The sequence below is a fragment of the Bactrocera latifrons genome, unplaced genomic scaffold (assembly GCF_001853355.1).
Source record: "Bactrocera latifrons isolate USDA-ARS-PBARC rearing strain unplaced genomic scaffold, ASM185335v1 scaffold_1319, whole genome shotgun sequence".
In the NCBI taxonomy this organism is placed as follows: Eukaryota; Metazoa; Arthropoda; class Insecta; order Diptera; family Tephritidae; genus Bactrocera; species Bactrocera latifrons.
Window position 1 is genome coordinate 3,134 of NW_017534763.1, and position 23,957 is coordinate 27,090.

The 23,957-nt window shown below is 40.3% G+C and overlaps 2 protein-coding genes across 2 annotated transcripts; one reads left to right on the forward strand and one right to left on the reverse strand.

The window, feature by feature from the left end:
- Nucleotides 1–8,593: 8,593 nt before the first annotated feature.
- LOC108965031 lies at nt 8,594–10,517 on the reverse strand. The gene is made up of 3 exons (XM_018927195.1): nt 9,980–10,517; nt 9,252–9,888; nt 8,594–9,173 (listed from the first exon to the last, which is right to left on the reverse strand). Exons 1-3 carry the CDS (start codon nt 10,178–10,180, stop codon nt 8,914–8,916), a joined length of 1,098 nt encoding a protein of 365 aa, XP_018782740.1. The 5' UTR covers nt 10,181–10,517; the 3' UTR covers nt 8,594–8,913.
- Nucleotides 10,518–11,407: 890 nt separating this feature from the next.
- Nucleotides 11,408–16,327, forward strand: LOC108965032 (E3 ubiquitin-protein ligase Topors). The gene is made up of 4 exons (XM_018927196.1): nt 11,408–12,628; nt 12,693–12,871; nt 12,983–13,300; nt 13,366–16,327. The coding sequence occupies exons 1-4, from the start codon at nt 12,086–12,088 to the stop codon at nt 15,878–15,880; spliced, it is 3,555 nt and encodes a 1,184-aa protein (XP_018782741.1). The 5' UTR covers nt 11,408–12,085; the 3' UTR covers nt 15,881–16,327.
- Nucleotides 16,328–23,957: the final 7,630 nt, after the last annotated feature.

A 23,957-nucleotide genomic window follows, 5' to 3' on the forward strand; every position in this document is an offset into this window, starting at 1 on the left:
TTTACACAATCATACACACGCATACCTACATACATGCAGGCACATGAGCATCCAGTTGGTCATTAGACCCAGAGCAATCAATGCGGCAGATGTTGTTAGGCACACCTCAACTTCCTGGTGCCATAACTGTAGCGGACTGGGCGCTTCGGCCGGCCCGCAGTGTAGGAGGCATCGCAACCATCGCAACCATCGCAATATGCACAGCCAGAGGATGCTCCTCAACGACTGCCGCGCGATCACTAAGCCACTTGCCACACACACGCGCGCTCGCTAAGCACACAAAATAAACCGATTACTTTTCCGAAAACAAATTTCCAAGCTGATGGAAAGCGAACCGATTATGCCTGATGCGGCGGCGACGGCGGCACCAAACTGGCAGATTAATGCGTCGCTGCTTGAGCGTCAGTTGGCGTTGATATCGCTGGCAGTGGCAGTGGCTCTGAGATTGCTCGCASCAGCGCAATAAAAACGGTTGTTTTRCGCCGTCCACGAAATAAACGAAGAAAYACGAGCGTCAGCAGCAGCAAAAGCCTTTTAGCGTTTGYGAGTTGATTAATTGTGTTAACGTCATAAACGTGATGATATCGTAATGGCAGCGTATTACTCAGCTGTCGCGCGCTCGGCTTGGCGGTCGGSGGACCCGGCACAGCAAGTGCTGTTACTATTTCACTTCATCCTCATTGTTTTGTTTTGGGCAGCATTTATAACTGTTGTTGTTGGTGRTGGTGTTTGTTGGTTGCTTGGGTTTTATCGTGAAACACATAWTATTCATAAATGATCCTCATAAGCTGTTTTTGTTGTTCTTCGTTGAAGCAGACGCTTAAGTAAAACTTTGTAGAGTTGAAGAAATCATTAATTTGACAAAACCACAAAAGGATGCCCACACGAGACTCACTATTTAAAGTTCTTTCGAAAAGTGAAGCCTCTAATTCCCTTAAAGTAAGCCCACTACGCTAAAACCAAATTTTGCCATTGCTTTTTTCAGTCCTCGCAGCTGTCGTACTAGTCTTTCCCGGTAAAGCCTTCAAGGTCTTTTTATTCGGTTTTCATCTCCTCAGTCGTCTTAAAACAACGTCTCCGCATCGACCTTTTGAGCTTGCTTAATAGTCAGACGTCGCACGGATCAAAATCAACGTATGCGGTGCTTTCGAGACGATATGAGTCCAATTTTGGCAGAAACGTTACGAAGAACCAATGCTGTATGACATTGTGATGAAGGAACCAAGAGTTGTGCCTCCTTATTTCCCGCATTTTAGACAACTTAGAATACTCAAAAATATTCTTTGTTTACCGTTTGGTCCGGCGGTCGGAAAATATCAAAATTGGAATAAGATAGAATAATAAAAATGCTAAGTGAAGCAGATGAGGAATCGCTACGTTTGGGTGATACCTAACTATTCGACGCCGTTCGCAGCAACTAAGACTGATGTACGGAGCGACTGGGCGCATTTTGCGTCAAGATCTTAAATTGAAAGCGTACAAAATACAGCGTGTGCAAGAACTGAAGACGCTCGAACTTTCCAAGCGACATCGCTTCGTTCTATGTGCTCTTGAAAAGTTCYAAGAAAATCTGACGTTTTCGAGCTAAATTTGGTCCAGCGATGAGACCCATTTCTTGCTTAATGCATATATGAACAAGCAAAATTGYCGCTTTGCGCCGAAGAGCAACCAGAAGAGATTCAAGAGCTGCCWTTTCATCCGGAGAAAACAATGGCTAGGTGAAGTTTGTGGGTCGGTGGAATCATCGGTACTATATGTACCGTATCTTCAAAAATGATAGCGGTGGCGCCCATTATTGCGCCGTGATAACCGACTATTTGAAGCCTGAAAGTGAAGCTCGCGAACTCGGCGACATTTGGTTTCAAYAAGGCTGMGCTAGTTCCCACACATAGCATCAGTCAATGGATTTCTTGGGAGAACACTTCGTTGAGCAGATAATTTCACGTTTTGGTCCAGTCGATTAGCCACCAGGATCGTATATTACACCGTTAGACTTTTTCCTGTGGGGATATGAAAACTATAAAATCTATGAGGACAATCCCCCTTCGAAGGAAGGCCCCAACATTCAACGTTGGAGAAGTTTCTATTGCAGAATAATTTTTGGGCGTTCGTGGCACCTTCGTAAAGGTGAAGGCTTCTTTCTTTTTACCTCCTTGAACTTTGGCGCATAGTGCTCCCTCGATGTCATAAAGCAGAGCCATATTAATATATTCAAAATAATATTTTTTATCGATACAAAAGAACATGTTGTATTTTTAGCAGCATTTTTTTCCAATAAAACTTCGTGAAAGTCTATCTGCCAAGCAAAACCTAAATTACTATTTCGTGATAGGTTCTAATGCTGAACTAACAACGGCATTTGAGCAAACAATCAATGCCAACAAACATAGAGAGTAGTATATATGCACATATGTATGTATGTATGTATGTATGTATGGGCCGAGGTCTATTCTGGGAGCAATCAATGCATAACTACATACATAGTTGACTTCTCGTTCAAACAAGGCAATTCCGAGAATTCCATGATTACGACAGTCAAGTACTATGTTCTATGCTTGTCAACAATTCTAATCTGGGAATAACTACGACGGCAACAACAACAGCCACCAAAATGGGCATAGTAATAAAAATTAAATGAGAATGCGAAAAGAACGCTGGCGTGCAAACAAACACACACGCACACATACCTGCATGTGTAAGTGAGGACTCATGGCTGCAATGTTGCTACATACTTGTGCAACCAAATTTGTTTGAATGCAATTTCCGTAATTCCCGAAACTCATTTCAATTAAAGTTGTTGGCCAAGCAGGAGCGCCAGGAAGGCAGCGACTGTCGCTCGATGGCAGGGGGGGCTGCGGCGCTGACCAGCTCGRCGGTCAGCGTGCATACAATTTGATTTGCCTTGACAATGACAATGTCAAAACCAACAACAACATCACATAACTATTGCTATAACAATGGCACCAGCTGCTGCTGCTGCTGCGGCAACACGACAGTCACAGCTCGGCAATGGGCAAAAACAAATTTAAATAAGACAAACGTCAACCAATTACCGTCAATCGCAGTTCAGCAACGTCACGGCCCTCGGTCGCCAGCCGCCACAGCGGCAGAGTCGGCGCATACCAGCGTCTAGGTCAGTGCGTTGCAGCCTCTGAGACTCGCCTGCTGTTGGCCTAGGCAGTGCCGGTTGCGGGTGCGCATGCGCGCGTATGCAGTTGCTGCTGCACGCCGCCAATTGGCGTTTGCAATTTGTGCAGCAACGCAGGCAACAAGCTCCCTAAGGTCAAGAAACTGTTCTTGATTGATATTTCTTCCGCGGTTGCACTTTTTCGGTTTTGATTAACTTACTTTTCCATTTCTTTGCTTTATTTTGACTGCACCTCTCAGCACACGGCCTTCCTRCAACTGCAGCTACAACAATGTATGTACATGCTATCGGTGAAATGCGGCCGGAGTCAATGCCACTGGAGTAAATTCGCTTCTGCAAGAATTTGAGCCGAGAACCAGAAGTAATGATTTTGGCGTTTTCCTAAAGCTAAAGCTCAAAGCTGTCTTTACTGGTTCCTGATTGCACGAGATAAATCAAAATTATTGTAATTGGATATTACGATCATTTAGACATCATCAGTCGGAGTTCAAATCGGTCGACGCTCATTCGTATCAACGGACGCGTGGATTAAGGCCTATTTTCTGATAAAAAAAAGGGCAAATCATTAGGTAGTCAGTTAACAGAAGCTGGAGCTGGAACATGTTCCGTAGGAAATATGAAGAAAGCGACCTGTTTTTGTTGTTGTGGCGACAAAGTTCTGCCGAGTTGACAGCCCTTGACCGGATGAATCGGGTTACGTAGACTCGAATGTCATGGGAACGGTAGACAGGGACATTCCTCACCTCACTATAGAAAATTTGTTTGTTAGTCGAGGTCCAGCATAACATTGCATGAATACTTTAGACGACTAAAACGTCGGTTTATATCTTAAGAAGCAAAACGCCTCTAAAACCAAGATGTGAAGATCGAAAAGTCGAAGAAATAAACTATATTTAATTGAATTTCGATTTTATTCAAAAGGACAAAAGGGCTTTACAATGCAATAGACCAAGCCTCGAAATGAAGAAACGGACACTTAACTCCAAAAGCAAAATAGAAATCAGCCGCCGACGATCAGAGGAATCGATTCCGTTCCTAACCCCTTATAAGTAGTGAAGGTTCAGCACAAGTACTCTGATGACCTAAGAATTGCATTGTATCCTCTCAATTATCTGRGARAGACGTTGGAGTCGGAAGAGCGTATCCTCCTATCTATCTAAAGGCCTCCCTCAGAAGAAGATTTGGAGAATGGAATATGGAATTGATTTTGATGATTGATCCTCTCTGCTGCTCATCGAATATAAGTACGAGAAGACTGTCATCTGGCTAACGAAGATAGCCCCGAAGCTGGGTTTTGTTTTCTGCAGAAGCAGAAATTACATTTCCTTATTACATGAGTTGCGCAACGAAAAATGTGCCTCCTAACCATTCTCAATGACACTGTCAGTGAACGTCAAATGCAAACTARAATAGAATAGAGAAAATAAATATGTCGCAATAAGATCAACAAGTAAAATCTGCAAATGAGGCAGCATTTACACATTGCAAAAACTTGGTACATAATGCGTATTTTTAATAGGAATATACTTACATATTGTGATCATTTTCGGAACTTGAACTCTGGATTTGAACTAATAGCGGTCGTCTCTCGGCAGGCAATGGGAAACCTCCTCATATATTTTGGCCAGAGGGCTTAATGGAATATGTACATATATTCTCTGTCAAAAGAAGAGCCCGAAGATCTTCTCAGCGCCTTCGATCATGTCCAAATATCAAGTTCCTTTATCTGGGAATCACAAGATTGAAGTGATACCATTTCCGAGACCTCATACCATTTCCCAAAACGTAACATTAATAGCCAGTGCAAATCCACTCGCAAGATGTTCACTGAGAATATTCAACCGCACACACTACAAATGCTCTAGAACACTTTTCTAAGCGATTAGCATGACAACTGTTGTTTGCCAATTTGTTGTACTACACAGCACGCGTATACTTGGGTCGGAAATACACATGCACTCAAGGAAGAGCTCTACTAAATAAGGCAAGTATGTAGCTACGTTTGTCTATATCACGCGTCTTCAGTTGCCGTTCGTCCACATCGCTGACATTGTCGCATGGCCCATTTGAGRAGTGTGTCCCCGCAATGGCATCAGTGACGTTGCCAACCCATGTCCCACCACTCGCTCCAGTTTCTTCAGTTGCTGCTGTCATCACAGCCAAGAATCTGTGCACAGAACGACAATCTGCTGGTCGTCATTGTTTCGAGTGGACTTTGTCAACTCTTTTTAGACAGCGAATGAAACGTATGAACCAARCCACACTGCGCACACAGTCGGCATTTCCTGCCACATGTTGCATTTGTGGCACATAAATGACTCGCATGTTGCCCTTCAATACGTTGGCAGCCAGCTTTCGGAATTAATGATGGCTAACGGCAAAGGAAGCAAAACATTCAATACTAATCGGAGTTGGAGTTGCCATGGGGAGCAATGAGCCGTCAGCTCGAACGAAATGCTGGAAAAAAATACAATTTTGTTAAATATCTAGCTTCTCCGAGAAGCGTTTCGGTATTGATATCATTTAGAGGCGAGTAACGTTTAGTAAAATTTMATTTCTTGTCATCTCAATGACTGTTCCTCGTCTGGTTTGAAGCTAAATGTAGAGGTAGAAATCATTATGTATCAATATGTAGAGTATAGTGGAAAATATGGACCGACAAAGAGTTCAGATTCAGTATAAGCAAATATGCATYGACTTCGACTACTTCTAGATCTCCTTCTGCTAATTCATTGGCGTTCGAGTTAACAACTGCACGCCAGCCGTTTCTTCCGCTTGGATATACCATGCGAACTCTGGTCCTTCTCCACTTGGTCTTTCCAAAAGTGTGGCGGTCTTCCTCCTCCACCGGTTCCCCCGGCGGGTACTGCGTCGAAAACATTCAGAGCTTTCAAAATGTCGTGGGCATCATATGTAAATATTTTAGTTATTAAAAATTCTYACTTTCGCAAAACTTCTTACCTTCTCATCTATACTTATAAAGTTACAAAACTTATCCGGATCGAGACTTAATGATACCCTGATGCCYATCGAAATCCCACGGAGACCAAGAAACAATGATCAAAGACTGGACTGAAAGACAGTCCAAGTGATTAAAAATRTATTAATGTACACCTGGATCCAACCCTATAGTTCCCCCCTTGCCACAAGTGAGTCACCACAGCACACATAAACAAATTCTGTGCCKAAATATTCCTTTGTTATATCATTTTGCTTTTCTTATTAGTTGCTATTACTTTTTTCCCAAATCCTTAACCGTTARTCCACTGCTCATCGAACAGAATTGCTGACATTGTAATTTGTTGCACAATTTATACACTTCGCTGTTCCTTGGCCATTTTGACAACTCACTTAACGGCCAACTGAAAAGCGCTGGCCAGCAGCTATGTCAATGCGGGAAGAGCCAGCGAACGCCAAAACGAATTTTCCCAACCTCATTCTGTGCGCAATAAATTATCGTAACTTCTTTATTAACCGCAGATCGCCTGGTGAAAAATCACAATTTCAGACACTTCACCACGGCGAAGGAAATAAAGCAAGAGCCTAGCCCGAAATGAGACGTTTTATTATGAGCGGCTGAAAATCTGCCGAAAACCGAAACAAAAAACTTTATGATGAAGATGAAAAAGTTAAAAGTTGCAAATTTCTAACATGACAGCGAGYACGGAGCGAACGCGGTCGGGAGGCAGGCGAATCGCGCATGAGAGCCCTTGAGCCAAAATATGTGTTCTGGTCTGCTATATAGAGAAATATCATTGTGATATATCACAGGCGACGTGAGGCGCACCATCGATGCAATTTACTGTGAAAAATCTTTAAACTTTGGAGATCAGCGAAAATGTCTTGTTGGCGGTGGCGGTGACCACGGTGACCGCGATGATGGTCGCAGCGTTGMCGAGGCTGCTTAAGCAGAGACAGGGGACAGTGGCCGGAATGCGATGGCAGACACGAGAAGAATTCGCAGCCCGCAGCTAAAGGAATGCAATTTCGGACAAGACTGTAACGACAGCCGAGCTGTGAACAGCGACGGCAATCACGGAAATGTTACGGCCAAAGACAAAAGGCACGAAGAGTTGGGGAAATATTCCATAACTGCCGCTACTCGTATGCTTATAAATATGTGTGTATGTATGTATGTATATATGAACTTATGTGCTTGCTCATGTACAAGCGGTACTTTGYTGCTGCTGCTGAGCTGCTTAAAATTCCGAAACAAATTGCTGTGGTCATGGTGTAAGAGCAACAATTGTTACAACAACCACACCAGCGCCAACACCGAACATTTCGCCAGCAATAGCAATGGCAATAGTTGCACCATTACACCTAATGTTGTTGTTATTATTTCTACCTTGGCCCTCTGCTCGCTTGACCAACAAACTCAAGTTTGTTGCTCTTTTTTTGCGCCAACAACAATGTTATTATCAAGTGTTGCTATGTTCTTGTTATTATTGCGGTCGCTTGTTGACCGCGTCACCGCAAACATCAATTGACYCTCCTCCATTTGAGAGATCAAGCGTGGTAATCGCTCGCATAAAGATTTTACACTTCCGCGCAGGCGATTCCCAGCAATTGTTGCTCTTGTTTGAAGCTCATGCTAACACTCACACACACACCTGCGCGGAGTATTATACTTGCTTGCCGAAATTTACCTGCCGATAGSATGAGCATATTCAAGCGAAATGAAAAGCCTCTAACTCCCCGTCTCCACCGGCAATAATTATTGCCGCTTTATATTAGCAGGTAAGATTTTTATCTTTGGCAATATTTTTGTTAGCAACTTCTTATCCTCTTTAAGTGATTTATGAAATGACTCGAACATACATTTTCGATCTTCAAAGTGATGGAGGATGAAGAAGTTGAAAGATGTTAATGCAGATTTGAAAGTGAAATTTTACGATATTTTTTGCWAATTGTCCCCGGTGAAGCGCTATTGTGGACCAACGATCGTCTGTGATACTTACGAATGGGAAGCGCACTAATGCTAGGTAGCGCACATCAACGCAGTCGATGAGCAAAACATACCAAAATTAGGCCATTTGGGAGACAAACGGGAAAGTAAAGTCCATTGGCACAGTAAGTGAGCGACAATGATAGGTTAACTTTATAGAGAAATTTATTTATTTAAAATTTCATACACATGTGTATTACATATGTTTAAATATTTCTGTAACATATACATACACATAATTAAAACCAATTGTACACTTAATTTAGTTCTCCTATTTGCAAGAAGTTTTCACTTATTTCAACTCCAATTTCAAATCCATGCCTCACGCATGTGACCGAAAGAAGACCTCGAAAAAGACTTTGCTTAATTATTATGAAATACGTTTTTGAAATAAAAAAAACATGTATCAAATAAGTAGCAAAGGTATCCAACTGGTATGCCTGTGTACTTTAAAGAAGACTATGGCATTTGAGAGTGACGCTCATATGGTAGGGTTCTACAAAATTACTAATTTCTCGTCAATAGCCAGGCTTGCAAATAGTATTAGGATATTTATGTAACTTATTTGTGTGACTTAAAATACCTTATAATAATAAATGATAAATACAAAAAGGAGAAACGATTGGAATAATCAATTAATTTAGGTCTGTGTTAAGCGTTAGGTCTACTACTGCTATTCGTTTTGTAAGACATAGTATAATATTTGGGCCGATTACAACTAAGTAGAAAAATTTTTTATAACAAAATTTCGTGAATAATCTATCGTATTCCCGCTGCAAAGTGTATATTATAGTAAGTATACTCTAATGTAAGTATACTATAATGTGGGTGAATGATAAACAAAACCGGGATTGTTGAATTTAAAGCGTGCTATTTCGAATCTCAGCTTTTCGGCTTTGACATCCGCAATGCGTTTAAGTTGTCGTGCTATTTCCCGCACATCCGGTGATGTGAGACTACTCAGGGCCATTAATTGGCTGCTGCTACTGCTGTTGGTACATTCTGCTTGCGGCACTGCAGTATTACGTATGGTAATGGTTCGTGGTTGTGGATGTTGCACTATTGGCGCCTTTTTAACTGAAGAAAAATGTAAATAAATAATTGAAAGGCTACATTGCCAGAAAACTGAAAATTATACAAACACAGAATATGTACCTTCGTAGACTACTTGTTCGGTGGGAGGCTGCGTGCGCAACCGCTTCAACGGCATTTCACCATTGATGAGTTTTGTGACATTGGTTTGGATTGGTGTCGCCGCTGTTACCGTCGTCTGCACGGCGGTTGCTACGGCATTGCTTGATGTGGATGACGTGCCCAAAGTGTGACGTCGCTGTGTGATAAACTCCAAATGATCTTGATTCTGGTCTTCATCTGTAAATTGCGCGTTCTCCACCACAATAGTACGATAGGTTGTAGTCTCCACATTTCCTGTTGTACTCGCATTCCCTACAGTTGTTTGAACATTGTTTGATATTGTATGTTCTACGATATCCTCCTGCTCTTCGCTTTCATCTTGCATGACATCGTCGTCGTCGTCGCCACATATAGCTTCTTCAACAGCTGCCTGCAACTCTTTTTGCAGGGATTCAGATGTACGCTGATGCTCTATTTCTTCGTCTGGATCTTCCTTCTCACACTTTAGGGTTATACTCACTGGTTCCGATGAAGTGTTTGGCACTTTGCCAAAAAGATCGAGCGCTTTTAATTCCAGAGATGTTAATGATATATCCTTTTCGCCGGAAATACTTCGCCTATATTTACAGCGCGTTGTGTTCTTCCAATCGTTTAAGCGCTGGAAAAAAAATGGAAATTAATTTTAGAAAGACTCAAACAGAAGTGTATTTATATACATATATACACAAAWATATAGGTGTAAGCCTTACCTTCCGCCACTCTTCTGCTGTTAGCGTCGGYCCACTGTTACATGTATTTAACTTATCGGAAAGTTCCTTCCATTTTTTGTGCAAATAGTTACTCTCAACATCGCGTGGAATGCGTCCTGTTGCAAAAATAGAGTCCTTTTCCATCATATCCAAGTACATCATATATTGATTTGTGGATGTGCGCTTCTTTCGCCTATCCATCTTGTGTTGTTGCTCTGACCCTTCCGACGCAATTTTGCCGATTTTTTACAACGAAATTAAACAAAAATTAATATTTTTCACCAAATTTGTAGCAAAGCGCCACTTTTTTTCTGTAAACAGTCGTTTGCTAGCATCTGTCAATGGGTTTCAGTCTTTCGTTAAATTAGGAGCAGGGTTACCGCAGTCATTCTCCAATAGATACACCAATAGCGTCATTATAGGTAAAAATATACGCATTTGGACCCAAAAAGTTTAAATAAACTGTCTAACAAAAGCATATCGAAATAAATGCTCGAAGTCGCTCTAAAAAAAAAGTATAACCAATTATTTTCTTAAGGTACTCATATATCTCGAGAATTTCAAATGGAAAAAATTAATATATTTCCCAACATGCGAAATAGTCTTCCAAAGCGTCTGTTTGTAAATTGCATTAACACTGGCGAGCATTTAACGAAAGMCATAGCTGTCATTGCCAGGTCAGTATTTCTAATTGTTACATTCCCTAACTCAAKTACTGCTTTATCGACTTTTGTTATTATTTCCTTTTAACGTATAATAAATACAGAGAACGTCTATCATATGATAGACGTTCTCTGATAAATATTTACTTTTTCACAATAGTTGATATCCGCAAGTGGTCCTATAGGTTACACATTTTTGACCAAAAATTGGTAGTAGGTAGATATGAAAGTAATTAAATTATTAAAAATATTGGAAATTTTCTTATTAACACTGCCTAAGTTCCCATTCAAGCTGCAGTTGAACTGACTTATCCAGAGAATGTAAAACATTGTTTGTGTACATTTTTTACATTCTCTGACTTATCTACTTACTCGATAAATAATCTTCATACAAAATTTGCTAAATAAAAAACTTATCGGAACATACTATTTTTTATCCCAAACTGAACTAAAAAATTGCTTATCGCATGGCACAAATCTGTGAATCACTTTTATTTAATCTTGTTTTAGTTTAATTCAAATGGAAGGACTGAAACTATATTTAATTAACGATTGTCGTAAAAAAATTTAAGATCTATTTGAACTTACTAGAGTTAATCAATTTTGATTGGTTTTAAGATCAAATATAAATATTTTGTCTGCTATAGTTAAACAAATATTCGATTACGTATTTCACCTGAGTTATTACATTTGGCTTGTAATTGAGGCATCCATCCAAGACACCTACCAATGACAAGAAAACCACATCAAGCAACAATCAGCTGGCATTTGTGAATTTTTTACAGCATGCGCCTTYCTTGCTCTCATCGCAAATCGAACAAAGCTATACAACCATTCGCCTATTCCAAAGAAACGTCCGATTAAAGTYACCAAACTTTCTGTGTACGGTGCAAAAATTGTTGAAAATATAAGATTAATATTGATTTTCTTACTATTACAATGTAGAAATTGGAAATTTGTTATTTAAATATGACTAAGAAATAAAAAATTACTTATTTGGCAAAAGAAACATTTAGAATATGGTTTTCGAAAAACGTGAAAATTTGCAAGCGGATATCGAGATTATTCATTTGCTGCAAAAGTGCGGAGAGTGAGAAAGAAGGGCGAAGCATATACGAAATCAAGTAATAACAAATTTARAAGTCAAAAGTGAAGTAAAAGTAAAAAAATTGTACCGATTTCAACGTGCCGATAGAAAATTCAAGCTAAGAATATCTGCTTGTAATTGAAAAGAATATATAGTGTATATCTATAGTCGGAATATGTACATCTCGTAAAAACCTTATTCAGAGTACAAATCGTATCGACTACCCTCTAATTGTTATTGCAGCCGATGGTCTAGTGCGAGTTTATAAAGTGCACACACTAGCACAAATATTCATTAAATATTAAATAGAAAAAACAAGTAATTAATTGTTATTCGCGAAAATTTAAATAGATTAAAATGTCTACCCCAGCAGTAGTTGAGGGTACGGCAGTTACTAGTGAAACCGGAGACTCGTACATTAATTTATCCAACAATATACGGCCAGCATCAGCTGCTGATTCAAGTGCACGAACTTCGGCCATGTCCACCAATACGTCCCGGCGTGGTCGCTCAGGYTCAGCGCGAAGCTCACAAGGAGCAACTGAAGGAATTGAAAGTAGCAATCATAATGCTGTTAGTTCCACATCCAGTGCCAATGAAACTGTACCAGAACATGGTACTCCAGCAACAGCTGCAGCTGAGGACATAMATTTACCACAAACATTAACTCCTCTAATGCGTATAAAATTATTTGAGCTCTCTACTAGCAGCAGTGAAAGTGAGGGCGAYGAAAMCCAACAAGGCACAAATGAAGGTGAGTCAGCCAATAATGGTGATGCTCGGAGGGCGGCATCACCGCCACCAAATTGCGCAATTTGCTTAGGACGTTGCAAAAATAAATGCTTCACTGATTCCTGCATGCATCAGTTTTGCTTCAAGTGCCTGTGTGAATGGAGCAAGGTAAGTCATCGTTTGTAAATTGCCAAGGAGGATATTAAATGTTAATAATTATACATTTTCAAAGGTTAAGCCGGAGTGTCCACTTTGCAAACAGACATTCAAGTCTATAATACACAATGTGAAGTCGATTGATCAGTTTGAAGAGTATCATGTACAGCCGCCCACCGTACAAATTCCACATCGCCCTGTGGAGGTCACTCTACGGAGCTTGCCATATATTTTTGATGCAGTAGTCGTGGAGGGGTAAGTATTCATAATATAACTATCTTACGGTATAAACTGTGCCAACCCAGGAATGATGTTGTATTTCGCATACATTATTATATGCTAACTGATGGCAAAACTAAATTGCAGACGTGACTGGGAGTTGCCGCGTCGTAGAAATTCAGCTCACCGCATCCGTCCCGCCAGCAGCGGTATATTTTATCCTTCTGACATGGCCCCTTCTAATGGAGAACATGGCAATAGTTCCAACGGAAACAGCGTGTACAATCATCTCGTTTATCGCAACGAACTGCTAGATATGTACCGACAGGAGGAACCAGATGCCATAGCTAGTAGTGGCACCTTAAGTCAACTATGGCGTCGTTTTATATACGATCGACGACTTTTCGCCCTACCAGTTTGTGATATAACGGGAAGATTCCGAGAAAGTACAGCCAGATTTTATAGGTATTTCCATTGTATTCACTCAATAACTATATTAATATATATTTTAAAATATTTGTGACTAATAGGGATAATCCTGCGCAAGTGCATCGTCTTATGCCATGGATCAATCGTGACATTGTTTGCTTGTTACGCAACACGGAGCATAATGTATCTTCGTTGCTAGAACGTATTAATGAGAGCCTTCTTCAAACAAACATTTTATCGCCTGCATTTCGACGYCGTCTGCAACCTTATCTTGGAGCAAAGACCTCGCATTTCATACACGAACTAAATAATTTCGCGCGCTCACCATACGACATGATCGGTTATGATCGAGCTGTACACTATTTACCACAAACACCTGAGGAGATCGTTATAGAGTTCTCATCGTCCGCATCGTCAGATGAAGGAAATGCTTCAAATGACAATGAACGTMGAACGAGAAGCCGTAACTCTCGTACACGCAACGACGGAGAATTCCGCGTGCTATCACGCTCAGGTAACTCGTCGGTTAGTGGATCAGTAGGAGCGTTACTGTCATTCACGGTTAGTACTACCTCAGAAGGTACCGAGGCACCTGGCGTCACAGTTTCTATAAATGGACGAAGCGGACAATCTGCAGCTATTAATCTAAGTACACATAATCGTGTCAGTGGCGATATTATTGATCTGGATGACCTTGAAGCCTCCCTTGAGCCGGGGACTTCGCGTACAGCAAACGAYAGTGCTGCGGGAACAGCTGCAGCTTCAACTTCTGCAGCCGAAGAAGCGCCAACTTCCAGCTCTTCGGTTAATAGACCTTTACAGCCCACCGTTACAGAGAATATTGAACTCACTTCAAGCAGTAGTGACGAATGCGAGTTCGTATTGGAGCGCAAGCCACCACACCTTCGTACACCCGAACTTGTCAGTCTAAATTCAGAAAGTGATTCTGACGTGGTATTTGTGGATGAATCAAAACCCTTGAGGAAATCAGCATTTGCCAGTGTCGACGACGAGGAACAAAAACGAGAGTTAGAAGATAACAAAAACAGTTCAACAACACAAATAACAACCGGGTTGGGAGAGGTCGACTCGCACACAGCTCGTGATCATGAGGAGTTATATAATATGGGTGCTAGCACATCAACGGGCTTGCGGTCGTCCGGGGGCGGTAGAGGTATAAAGGAAATGTACGAGCGTTCACGGCGCAGCACAGCTTCCCGTCGCAAGCGCAACTTGCGCAGCAATCGAGGAAGAGACCAGGACCAACCGAAAACATCAACTACTATGCACAGGGGCAAGAAAATATACGAGAGCAGCTGCACGTCGTCCAATACAGACACAACATCTACAAGCAGTGACAGTGATGATGAAGATTATAATATCAAAAGACACCGTACGAAATCACAACGTAGTTCCAGAAACCAGAAACCAAAGCGCTCACGAAGGAAAGGGCCGCAGCAAACCACCAGCAGCAGCAGCAACAGTGGCGGTCAGAACAGCAGCAGCACGAATATTCGAAAGCGAAAGCTGAGCCCGAGCGCAAATAAAGCGCCAAGTGATGACTCCAAACACTTCAAAACGGAAGCCATGAGCTCAGACTCTGAATACTCGAGCGATGACAGCCAAAATTTGATAGAACTGCAGCGTCGCTTACAAGCGCTYAAAGAACAAGAAAAACATGGCGGCACCATGGAAAAGATTAATAAAACACTCGCCTACCTAATCGACTGCGAAAAGGGCAACGACTCATTGAACTCGAACGGGAATACCAATAACGGTACTGAGCAAATGCCCCCAAGTTCAGAACAGGTGTGCGAGTTGCAGGAACTGGACGCTTTGACAAAGCAGGAAAATTTCGATAGTGATACGCATGAAAATAGCGGTCTCAGTCGTCTAGTAGAGGCGGGGGAAGAGAGCTTGGACGTCGCTCAAAATGTGTGCATTACATCAACAAACGAGAACGAAAGAACTGCCGTAAATATCGCAATGGAAGAGGATAACACATTCTCCTCCACGGTGACGCAAACAACGACTGCCACCACCGTTACCACAACCCCGGCTAATAACCGCTCGATTTCGCGCGCCTCGGCCACAACCAACAACACAAACGACAACGATAACGATAATGGCGATGAACATGAGCACGATAACTGCAATGAGAACGACAATTTCAATAGTTCGGAAACATCGTCAACGTCTTCAACAACGTCGGATACCTCGGCAACATCACATTCATTGTATTCAGCCTMTAGTGGYGGCGAAGAGGAGGAGGACGAGGAAGTAGACGATGGCAATGACAACGAAAATGAAAATGAAACGGATGAAAATGCACTGAGCCTACACCAACTGCTGGGCACACCAACATGGCTCGCAGATCAACTAACAAACCCGAGGTCGGCTAATGAAGCCGGAGTGTCAACGGCGCAAGGCGAAAGTGGKAATGGCAACGAGAGTTGCGACACCGACGGTCTATCCCCACAGCGGGTTGAAGCGGAGGCGGTTTCACTGCCCGGCATCGAAGATGATGTAAGCGGCATCTTCTTGAACCAGCACGACACGAACCTCGTCATGCCCTTCAACTACGACGCCGAGGCAAGTCAAAGCGATGCCGAGTGACAAATGCATGAATTGTAATATTTGGTAAATTTAGAAACGCCGCAAGAGGAGCAATGAAGTAATTCATCCGCATTAATTTGAATTCATTATTTTTCCACAAGCGCAAGCATTACTTAAAAAAAAAATAATCTTAGCGATTGACAAGAAAATTCCAAAATTGTATGAATTGATGCCACAAAAGGCAATTGTAGGTCAGACATAACCTTAAAGTTTTAGTGCTATATTCTAGTTTCCCGATTTATTAAGACACCTTCATTTAAGCGACAACACTTTGCAAACTTCTTTTATTTCTGTTTAAGAGACTTTTGAACACTATGACTTGTACCCAAAACAGTTGCGTGGAACAATTAAAGCTCGTCCACCAGCAAGCTTTTATATGGACCAGTGGTGTAAAGTTATTAATAATTATATTTTATTAAATGTAATAAATATAAATCCTAAACTTTATTTTTAAGATTATTTCTCAGTAAATACAAAATTCATAAGTATAAAGGTTAACTGTAAAAGTTATAGTGACCTGGTTCTAGGTTAAGGACCATTCCTTGCGAAATCGCAATATTATGGAAATTGCTCCTTCGTTTTAATTTGCGCTTTACGAACCAAAATTGTTTGTGCGAAGCGAAGTTGGATGAAGGTTACTCCCACTCTCTCGCTCTCGCTCTGATATATTCATACATTTTTCTATAAGCCCGTTAGCCCATTGACTCTTTATCTGTATGTGCATAGTTATGAGACCATTTTTGGAAGCCCTAAACAAAAAAACTTTGTCGCACGAAATCATTTAAGAAACTCTGGTGCCCAAACCAATAAACACACACACGCATTCAAACCAACCTATGAGGAAGGGAGGGAAGTCTGTACAAAAATGAAGCACACAAAGCATTCTTCATTCATATATATCTATGTATATTTAGTTAAGTATAAGGCACGTAAAACGGGAAGTTCGTTACGAACCTGTGACCCCGAGATCGTTTAATTTAGCATATGACTACATAATTTTCCTTCAGTAAAATAATAATTGATAGATTTTTTATTAAGAGCTGCTTATAAACATACTGTGTACTATTAAAGATTACATAACATTATATATTACTTAAATACAAAGAAGTATTTCCATAGACAAAACAAGTAAACCCAAAAAGTAAGCATGTCATCTGTATATTCGATTCGTATGCGTTAATAAATGTAAGAAAATATCACAAAAAATTCGTGTTTTTATTCAAAGCCGCTTGGGGAAGGAGCTTTGCTAGAAGTTTGGTGTGTGTGGATTTCAACTGTAACCATCCTGTCGACTCTCAGATCTGGAAAAGGAAACCAACTTTTTCAGTACTTTCAAAAATTAAACAGGGAAATGCAAATACTGCATTCATTCCAACACTGATCACTTGGGGTTTTCAAACCTAAAACGGTGCGAAAAGAGCTCACGGTCAAGGGTTTATTGCTGAGATTTTCAAATATTTATACACGTATGTATGTATGTATATGAACATATTTTTGTGTCCCACTTAAGTTTGCACGAAGTTTGTAACACCCAGAAGGAAACGTCGGAGACCCTAAAAAAAGAAAAACGAACGGTCGGTTTAACCATGTTTCTCTGACTGCTTGTGTATGCGTAGTCCCTCAGTTTTTTAAGATATCAATTCGAATTACGTCCATTTTCCCTCAAGAAGCTGCTTAGACTCAGTTGTCGGAACCGCCGATATCAAAATCAGGTTCTTGCATAGAAAACATTCTTATTTGTGAAGGGTATTGTAGCTTCAATACAACCGAAGTTAACACTTTTTCTTGTTTTAAGACACACAACCGCTTAAAATAATTTTAGRATCTGAAAAAAACATTTCCCTCTTAAATGGGATTTGTATGTAGGGCGCTTTTTATAGTATTTCTTAATTGAAGGGGGGTAATCTAGTCAAGAAATTGCATAAACCTATCAGGTTTGAGTTATTGGACGGATTTACCTGAAATTTTTAGTCAGTCTTCATAATAGACTCGTGAATGTTTGGAACTATCCAATTTTAACTATTTAAAAAAAATTATGAAAAGTGTAATAAAATTTTTTTCGACTATGGCCATTTCATGAGAGAAAGTCCAACATTTCCGTAGTATCAGACATAGCGACATCAATCTAGATTAATAATCTTTACATATATATATGTACATATATATTTTTTTTTTTTGAAAAAGTGGGAATGATCACGTGTCAGGTTTTTGACATCCCACTTCATCAGCAGCTAATTTTTGAAATTTTTACCTTCTTCGATTTTTCCTGCATTTTTGTAATTTTAATAAATAACTAATAAAAAAATGGAAGGTAAAAATATAATTGCCTTTCTTACGACACTTCAATAATGGCCTGAATACCTTCCTTACTACAACTTCGAAAACAATAACAACTGTTTAAACCCCTCGTTYATTGCGCCACTGATAACATTAAAAATAGCAACCCTCGAATATTCCTATTAAGGGCACAGGGGTACGCGAAGGGTGAGTGCGCGAGAGACGCTTTACGAAATGCTAATAAAATCACGTTCAAGCGGAGACCTTTCACAAGTGCTTATTTCTGGGAAGAAAAGAGATAAGCTTCGCAGAGCTGCGTTGAGCTCATCTTGAATGCTGAACATTGGCTCCCAATCACCGCTATTAATATTAAAAACTGTATATGTGGGTAAATATAATCAATAAAATAAATGTAACATTACCTGCTCGTACCGCATTTATGTATTTATTTAAATTCGAATATACTCATCCATGTGCATAGTTTGTATGTATGCGAAATGGTGAAACCCCAACGGGAATCTGTGGAAGAATCGACGACTGTGCTTGGTGGTTTTTGAAGAATCGAATTCGAAGTGAATTCATTCCACATTCGAAGATGCAASCTCTGTCTATCAAAGTCCTTAGTCGTTCAAATTGACTGAGGTATGTTACACTACATACGTGTATGCCATGTGTGAATCTACAGAAAAACTCGCCGACTTCAATGTTCGAACAAATAAATATATTTTTGCTGCCTGGTCCCTAAGTATAAGTCAATACGAAAGAGAATGATTTCAGATCAAATYAAACTGAACCTCTAACTGGCATTAGTAGGTCTATGTGTGGCGTGACCGTCATGGACCAGTATAATCTAACCTAACCCATACTGCATATAGCAAGTGGATTGAAAGCTCGTACCGTTTTATTACTTATGAACGACCGGCGGTTAAAGCGATCTCCCAAATTTTGCATATTAAATTTTTTGTAGTAAAAGTTTCCATTAAAGCAAGATTCGGTCTCAAAGATTGCCTTTTCATCGTCGCTGAATATCTTTCCTTCGAGCATTTTCTTCTGACAACGGAAAAAGTCACTGGGGGCCATAACCAATAATTTTTCATGAACACACGATTTTTTCCATATCGATGCTATATATATTACGGGTATTCTCCTTGGGCACAGGGAAARTTGAATTCGAGTCCATGACTATCGATACAAATTTAGCTGACAGGTCTTTAGCGGTCACCACTTATAATAACTAATGAGAATTTGAAACCGCATCGGGAATCCTCCTCCTCTCTAGTCGCTGTCAAATGAAGCTTTTGCCTRCCGCACCTCAAAGGCAGTTTAATGTTCTTCTTTTTCTGCTTCTTTTGCAGTAATTTTTACCTTTTCTCTCCATATATGTATGTATGTACCAGTATGTGTGCTCTTCCATGTGAGTGTGTGATTTTTGTAGAGTGKGCGCCGCATTTAAACCGTGTTTTAATGTGTTGGTGATACAAAATTGGATAATTTCCCCATGAACGAGAAGGATAATTTCATTTATTTGCGTCGCAGTAATTCACGATTTCCGTCCAGGCATCTCAATTATTTAATGAAAATGTGATTTCAATTTTCTTCTTTTGAAGTTAAAAGTTGCTGGCTACTTCAACCCTCATTTGGCACAAAAACGGTAGAGATCACGACATGAATTGATGTGCTTACCTGCAGCAAAGGTAGAAGATGATTTATCAGCATRAAATATTAATACCGGCTGGATCAGGGCCGCATTAGTAAAAAGGATGCCAGTTAGTTGTGCTCATTTTTTTAATGAGAACTTTTAATGAGATGTTCAAATASACAATTATTGCTAGAACTTGGTTATTATGTTGGGTTAGGTTAGACGGCTGATCGATGGTCGCACGTGGACTATTATATGTAGTCTTTTGTGAAACCATAGAAAAGAAGAACTGCTTAGTAGCCAATACAWATTTTCATAGGCGCTTAATTTCAACTCCCTCCAGTTCGGTGGGATGYCTGAAGGTTTRYGCGAGACATTCAAGGAGGAAGTGTTGAGTGGTTTCCACCTCATCWTCTTTCAAACAGCTTCCTTAAATGGCATCCGGTAAAATTCCCAACCTTACAGCATGGATGCCTGTTAAAAGCCTCAATGGCGGTMAAATATAGCTCCTGCGGTAAATATTGGTTCAAAAGGCTTTTGAGACAGCGCAAGTACCGATGGTGCCCGRCACTAAGCCAAGCTTCCATTCTACCGATAGCAGTTCTAGGGTGCTTTTCCTYGCTAGCTCATCAGCTTTACAATTTCCTGCGATTCCGCTATGGCTCGGCACCAATACCAATCTTATCATAAAGACACTTGATGCTATTAATATCGAAGTTAGGCATTCCTCGACCAACCTTGAATGCACTGTAAATGAGTTCAAAGCTAGTATCGCCGCTCTGCTATTTGAGTGAATGGTCACTTCTCTAACGGGGGCTGCACTCCAGAGAAGCAGATCTACTGCTGCTTTAATGACTGCAACCTCGGCTTGGAAGACACTGCAATAGTCAGGAAGTCTGCAACTGAAGAAAGCTCCCGACAGTAAACCCTTCCACGGAGCTTTGAGGCTCACTGGCTCTCTCAGAGCACTGGACAGAGTAAGAGCTGACAAAGTTCGGCTTGGCGAGTCCATTCAGATACACGTTATTGTAAGAATCCAGATTCTCTAAGTTTAATAGCCACTTTCGCGGCCAAATCAAATAAATCTGAAGTTTTTACAGGAAGCTGTAGTTTCTTATCAATTTCGCTSTAATTTTCGTCTTTCTTGTAAAACTTTTTAGCGACAGAATTTTTTTTGATAAATTCTGGCAATTCTCAATAACATTTTATTGAAGAGGCACATGAATAAACTATAAAATGTTAGTATCTAATCAAATAAACATTTTAATCTTATCAATCTTCTTTGATAGGAAGTCGTTCTAAAAATAATATCGCCTGACGTTGATTGAATGTAATAATTCGGTACAGTTATTATAGAGATGTGCCTTACCACAGCCTAGGGTGTGAGTTCGATCTACGCTTTCAACCAATGCCAAAAAGTTTTATAATTGTCAAGCCATGGACAAGCCAATCCAATTTTAAAATCCAACAACTTTTCGAAGTCCCTCTATATATTAATCGAATAACATGAAGAAACCATAACGAATAAAGGAGAGATGAGCAATGACTGTTATTCTTCCCCAATATAAGTAGTCTTTAGTTTGAACATTCATTACTCAAATAGTCCGACCTCCTAAGTTARGGCGTTAAGGTCAACCCAACACACTTTTTCACAAATTATAGAATTACTCCACTGGAACCACTGATGTATCCGAGCCTAAGTTACAGCTGTGGTTCATTAGATTATTTGTTAGAGCACATTTATGGGTTCTGAGCGATACTAAAGAATAAAATAAGTATGTCCGTTGGTACATATGTTGAAGCAATGGTATTTGCCGTTCTTCCACTCCGCTATTCCGCAGCTGGGCGCAGCTATGGGAGCAGCTACGCGCTAAATGCAGCAAACAATCATTTTTGAGCGACATTAAAATAATTTTATGCCATTTCCGTGCTTCAACAAATGACGAAATTTGTTTGTGGAGCTTACCTTTCACAACACTGCCACCCATTCTACCTTCTCCAAACAGTGCGAAGGGCTTGGTATTGTTTTTGTGATTCTACCAAGAATTTCGCAACTTTAATTCAATGTCAGTGCAATGCTCACGCTGGAAATGGATTAAAACTTTTATTGCCGCATTCAACTGGTTCATCCGGCGGTCGGCTACTGATCCCCAAGCCGCCCTCCTTAACCTTCCTGAATTACTATAATTTGTTGCAGTGTTTAAGCACTACGCTCAAATGGAAATTGTTTTTGATAGTGGCTGCAGTGACCTGGCTCCACAATGTCTATGCTGTATGTGTGTATTTATGTAGTAGCGATTAAGTTTTAGTATGAGCAGCTGGGCGACTTTTATGCACWGTTGTTTTCGGAGTTGTTGTTTCAGAATCCCCCTTCAAGTTGGCTTGCCATCCACACAGAGGACATAGTCTTCGCAATTTCATCCTTATTATTGTTGCCGCGATTGCCTTCGTCGGAAGAGCGGGGCTCCAGTGGGTGGCGTGGGCCAATGCAATTTCAGTTAGTGTGCACTTTTGCACTTCAACTTTCCGCGTTGTTGAGCTGTTCGCAAGAACTTTGATTGATTTCGTGCGGAAATTTGCGATGGAAGAGTTTAAATGGTTCGCATTCGTTTTACTTTGATTATGAAAATAGAGAGTTAAGTAGTAAAATTATGTTTTTAGGATCTATATGTATTGCAATAATATGTAATTTCATGAAAATTTTAAAATGTTTCCTTTTTTCTAATCAGTGCTTATTACATAATATCAACTTATGCGGCTTTAATAAATTTTCGACAAAAAGTCATTTGTTGGCGCGAAGATACTCATATTGACTGAGTTTTGTATATAAATACCATACTAATATTCGGTAGTCGAAAAAATCTTTTCGTATTTCTAATCAAACTTCAACTTTTGTTTTATATTTATAAAGATCCAAATATGTACCATTKGGTTCGACCACTTTTTGMCATTTTTTCGMTAGAGACATTATTCGATCAGTGTAGATTTCTCGGCGAAAACTGCGACAAGTAATTTTCACAGGGTTCTCTTGAAGCCAACTTTACTCAATTAAGGGAGTTCCGCATTAACCCAAACAAATGATAGTCCGATCGTGCAAAGTCAGGCTCGTATATGGTGCTCCTACCCAAGCTCTCCCTGTTTTTGCCGAGTCATCAAAGATATGTGTGTTATAGCGTAGTCCTGATGAAAGATGAAGGTCTTTCTGTTGATCAGTTCTGGGCGTTTTTTTTCAATTGCTTGCTTCAATCTCATCAGGCTGGATGAATTTCTTTCCAATCACAACAAACACTCAGCATCCTTTCGAGACGTCAATCCTGGCTTTGCGACCATTTGTTGAGCTTCACCACGCTTGCACCAATATCTTTTTCACACATTATTGTCGTATTGGACCACTTTTCGTCTCCTGTTACCATTCGCATCAGGAATGGTTCGATTTCATTTCGTTTCAGCAAAGAATCGCAGATGTTAATTCGGTTTATTAAATTTTTCACAGACAATTCATGTGGCATCCAAATATCGAACTTCTTTTTGTAGCCAGTCTTTTTTAAACGATCGAATCCTTATGACCACGCATGGTTCCACCGGTGGTGGTAATTGCGGTAGAGTTCCCTGCCAAAAGTTAAGGGTTATACATTACTTCCAGTGAGCCACAAAAATCGTCATGGAACCAGAAGAAGTAAGTACGAATGCACTTGGCGGTGGAGCTCGTAAATTCTATTATTTAAAATTATCCTCAAACCTCTCTAATATGTCACTTATACATATGATCCATAATATATTATAATTATTTTGTTTTTTTTCGCAGCAACAAACCACAAATATAAATATATGAAAAGTAGAAAAATGCGCGAGAAATATGTCATGCAATTAATCATTACAACATTACTCAGTCGATTCGCACACTCACTCGCTTCATTCGGATTAATATGTGCTTAGAGTCCCTTCACATTTCATACAGTGCAGTGCCGGGAAGGAACATTTATCACTTGGAGAAAGGGTACTACCCGCTGAAGACAACAGTGCTTAAAGATAACGACTTGTTGCATTTATATGCGTACTAAGATAAGCATTCATATTTTTTTCAAATGACCTTCGGGGAATCGGAGTGCCAGAATTGTGCGTGAATTCAGAAGCTGACTCGTGATTGCTGAGCAACAGCGC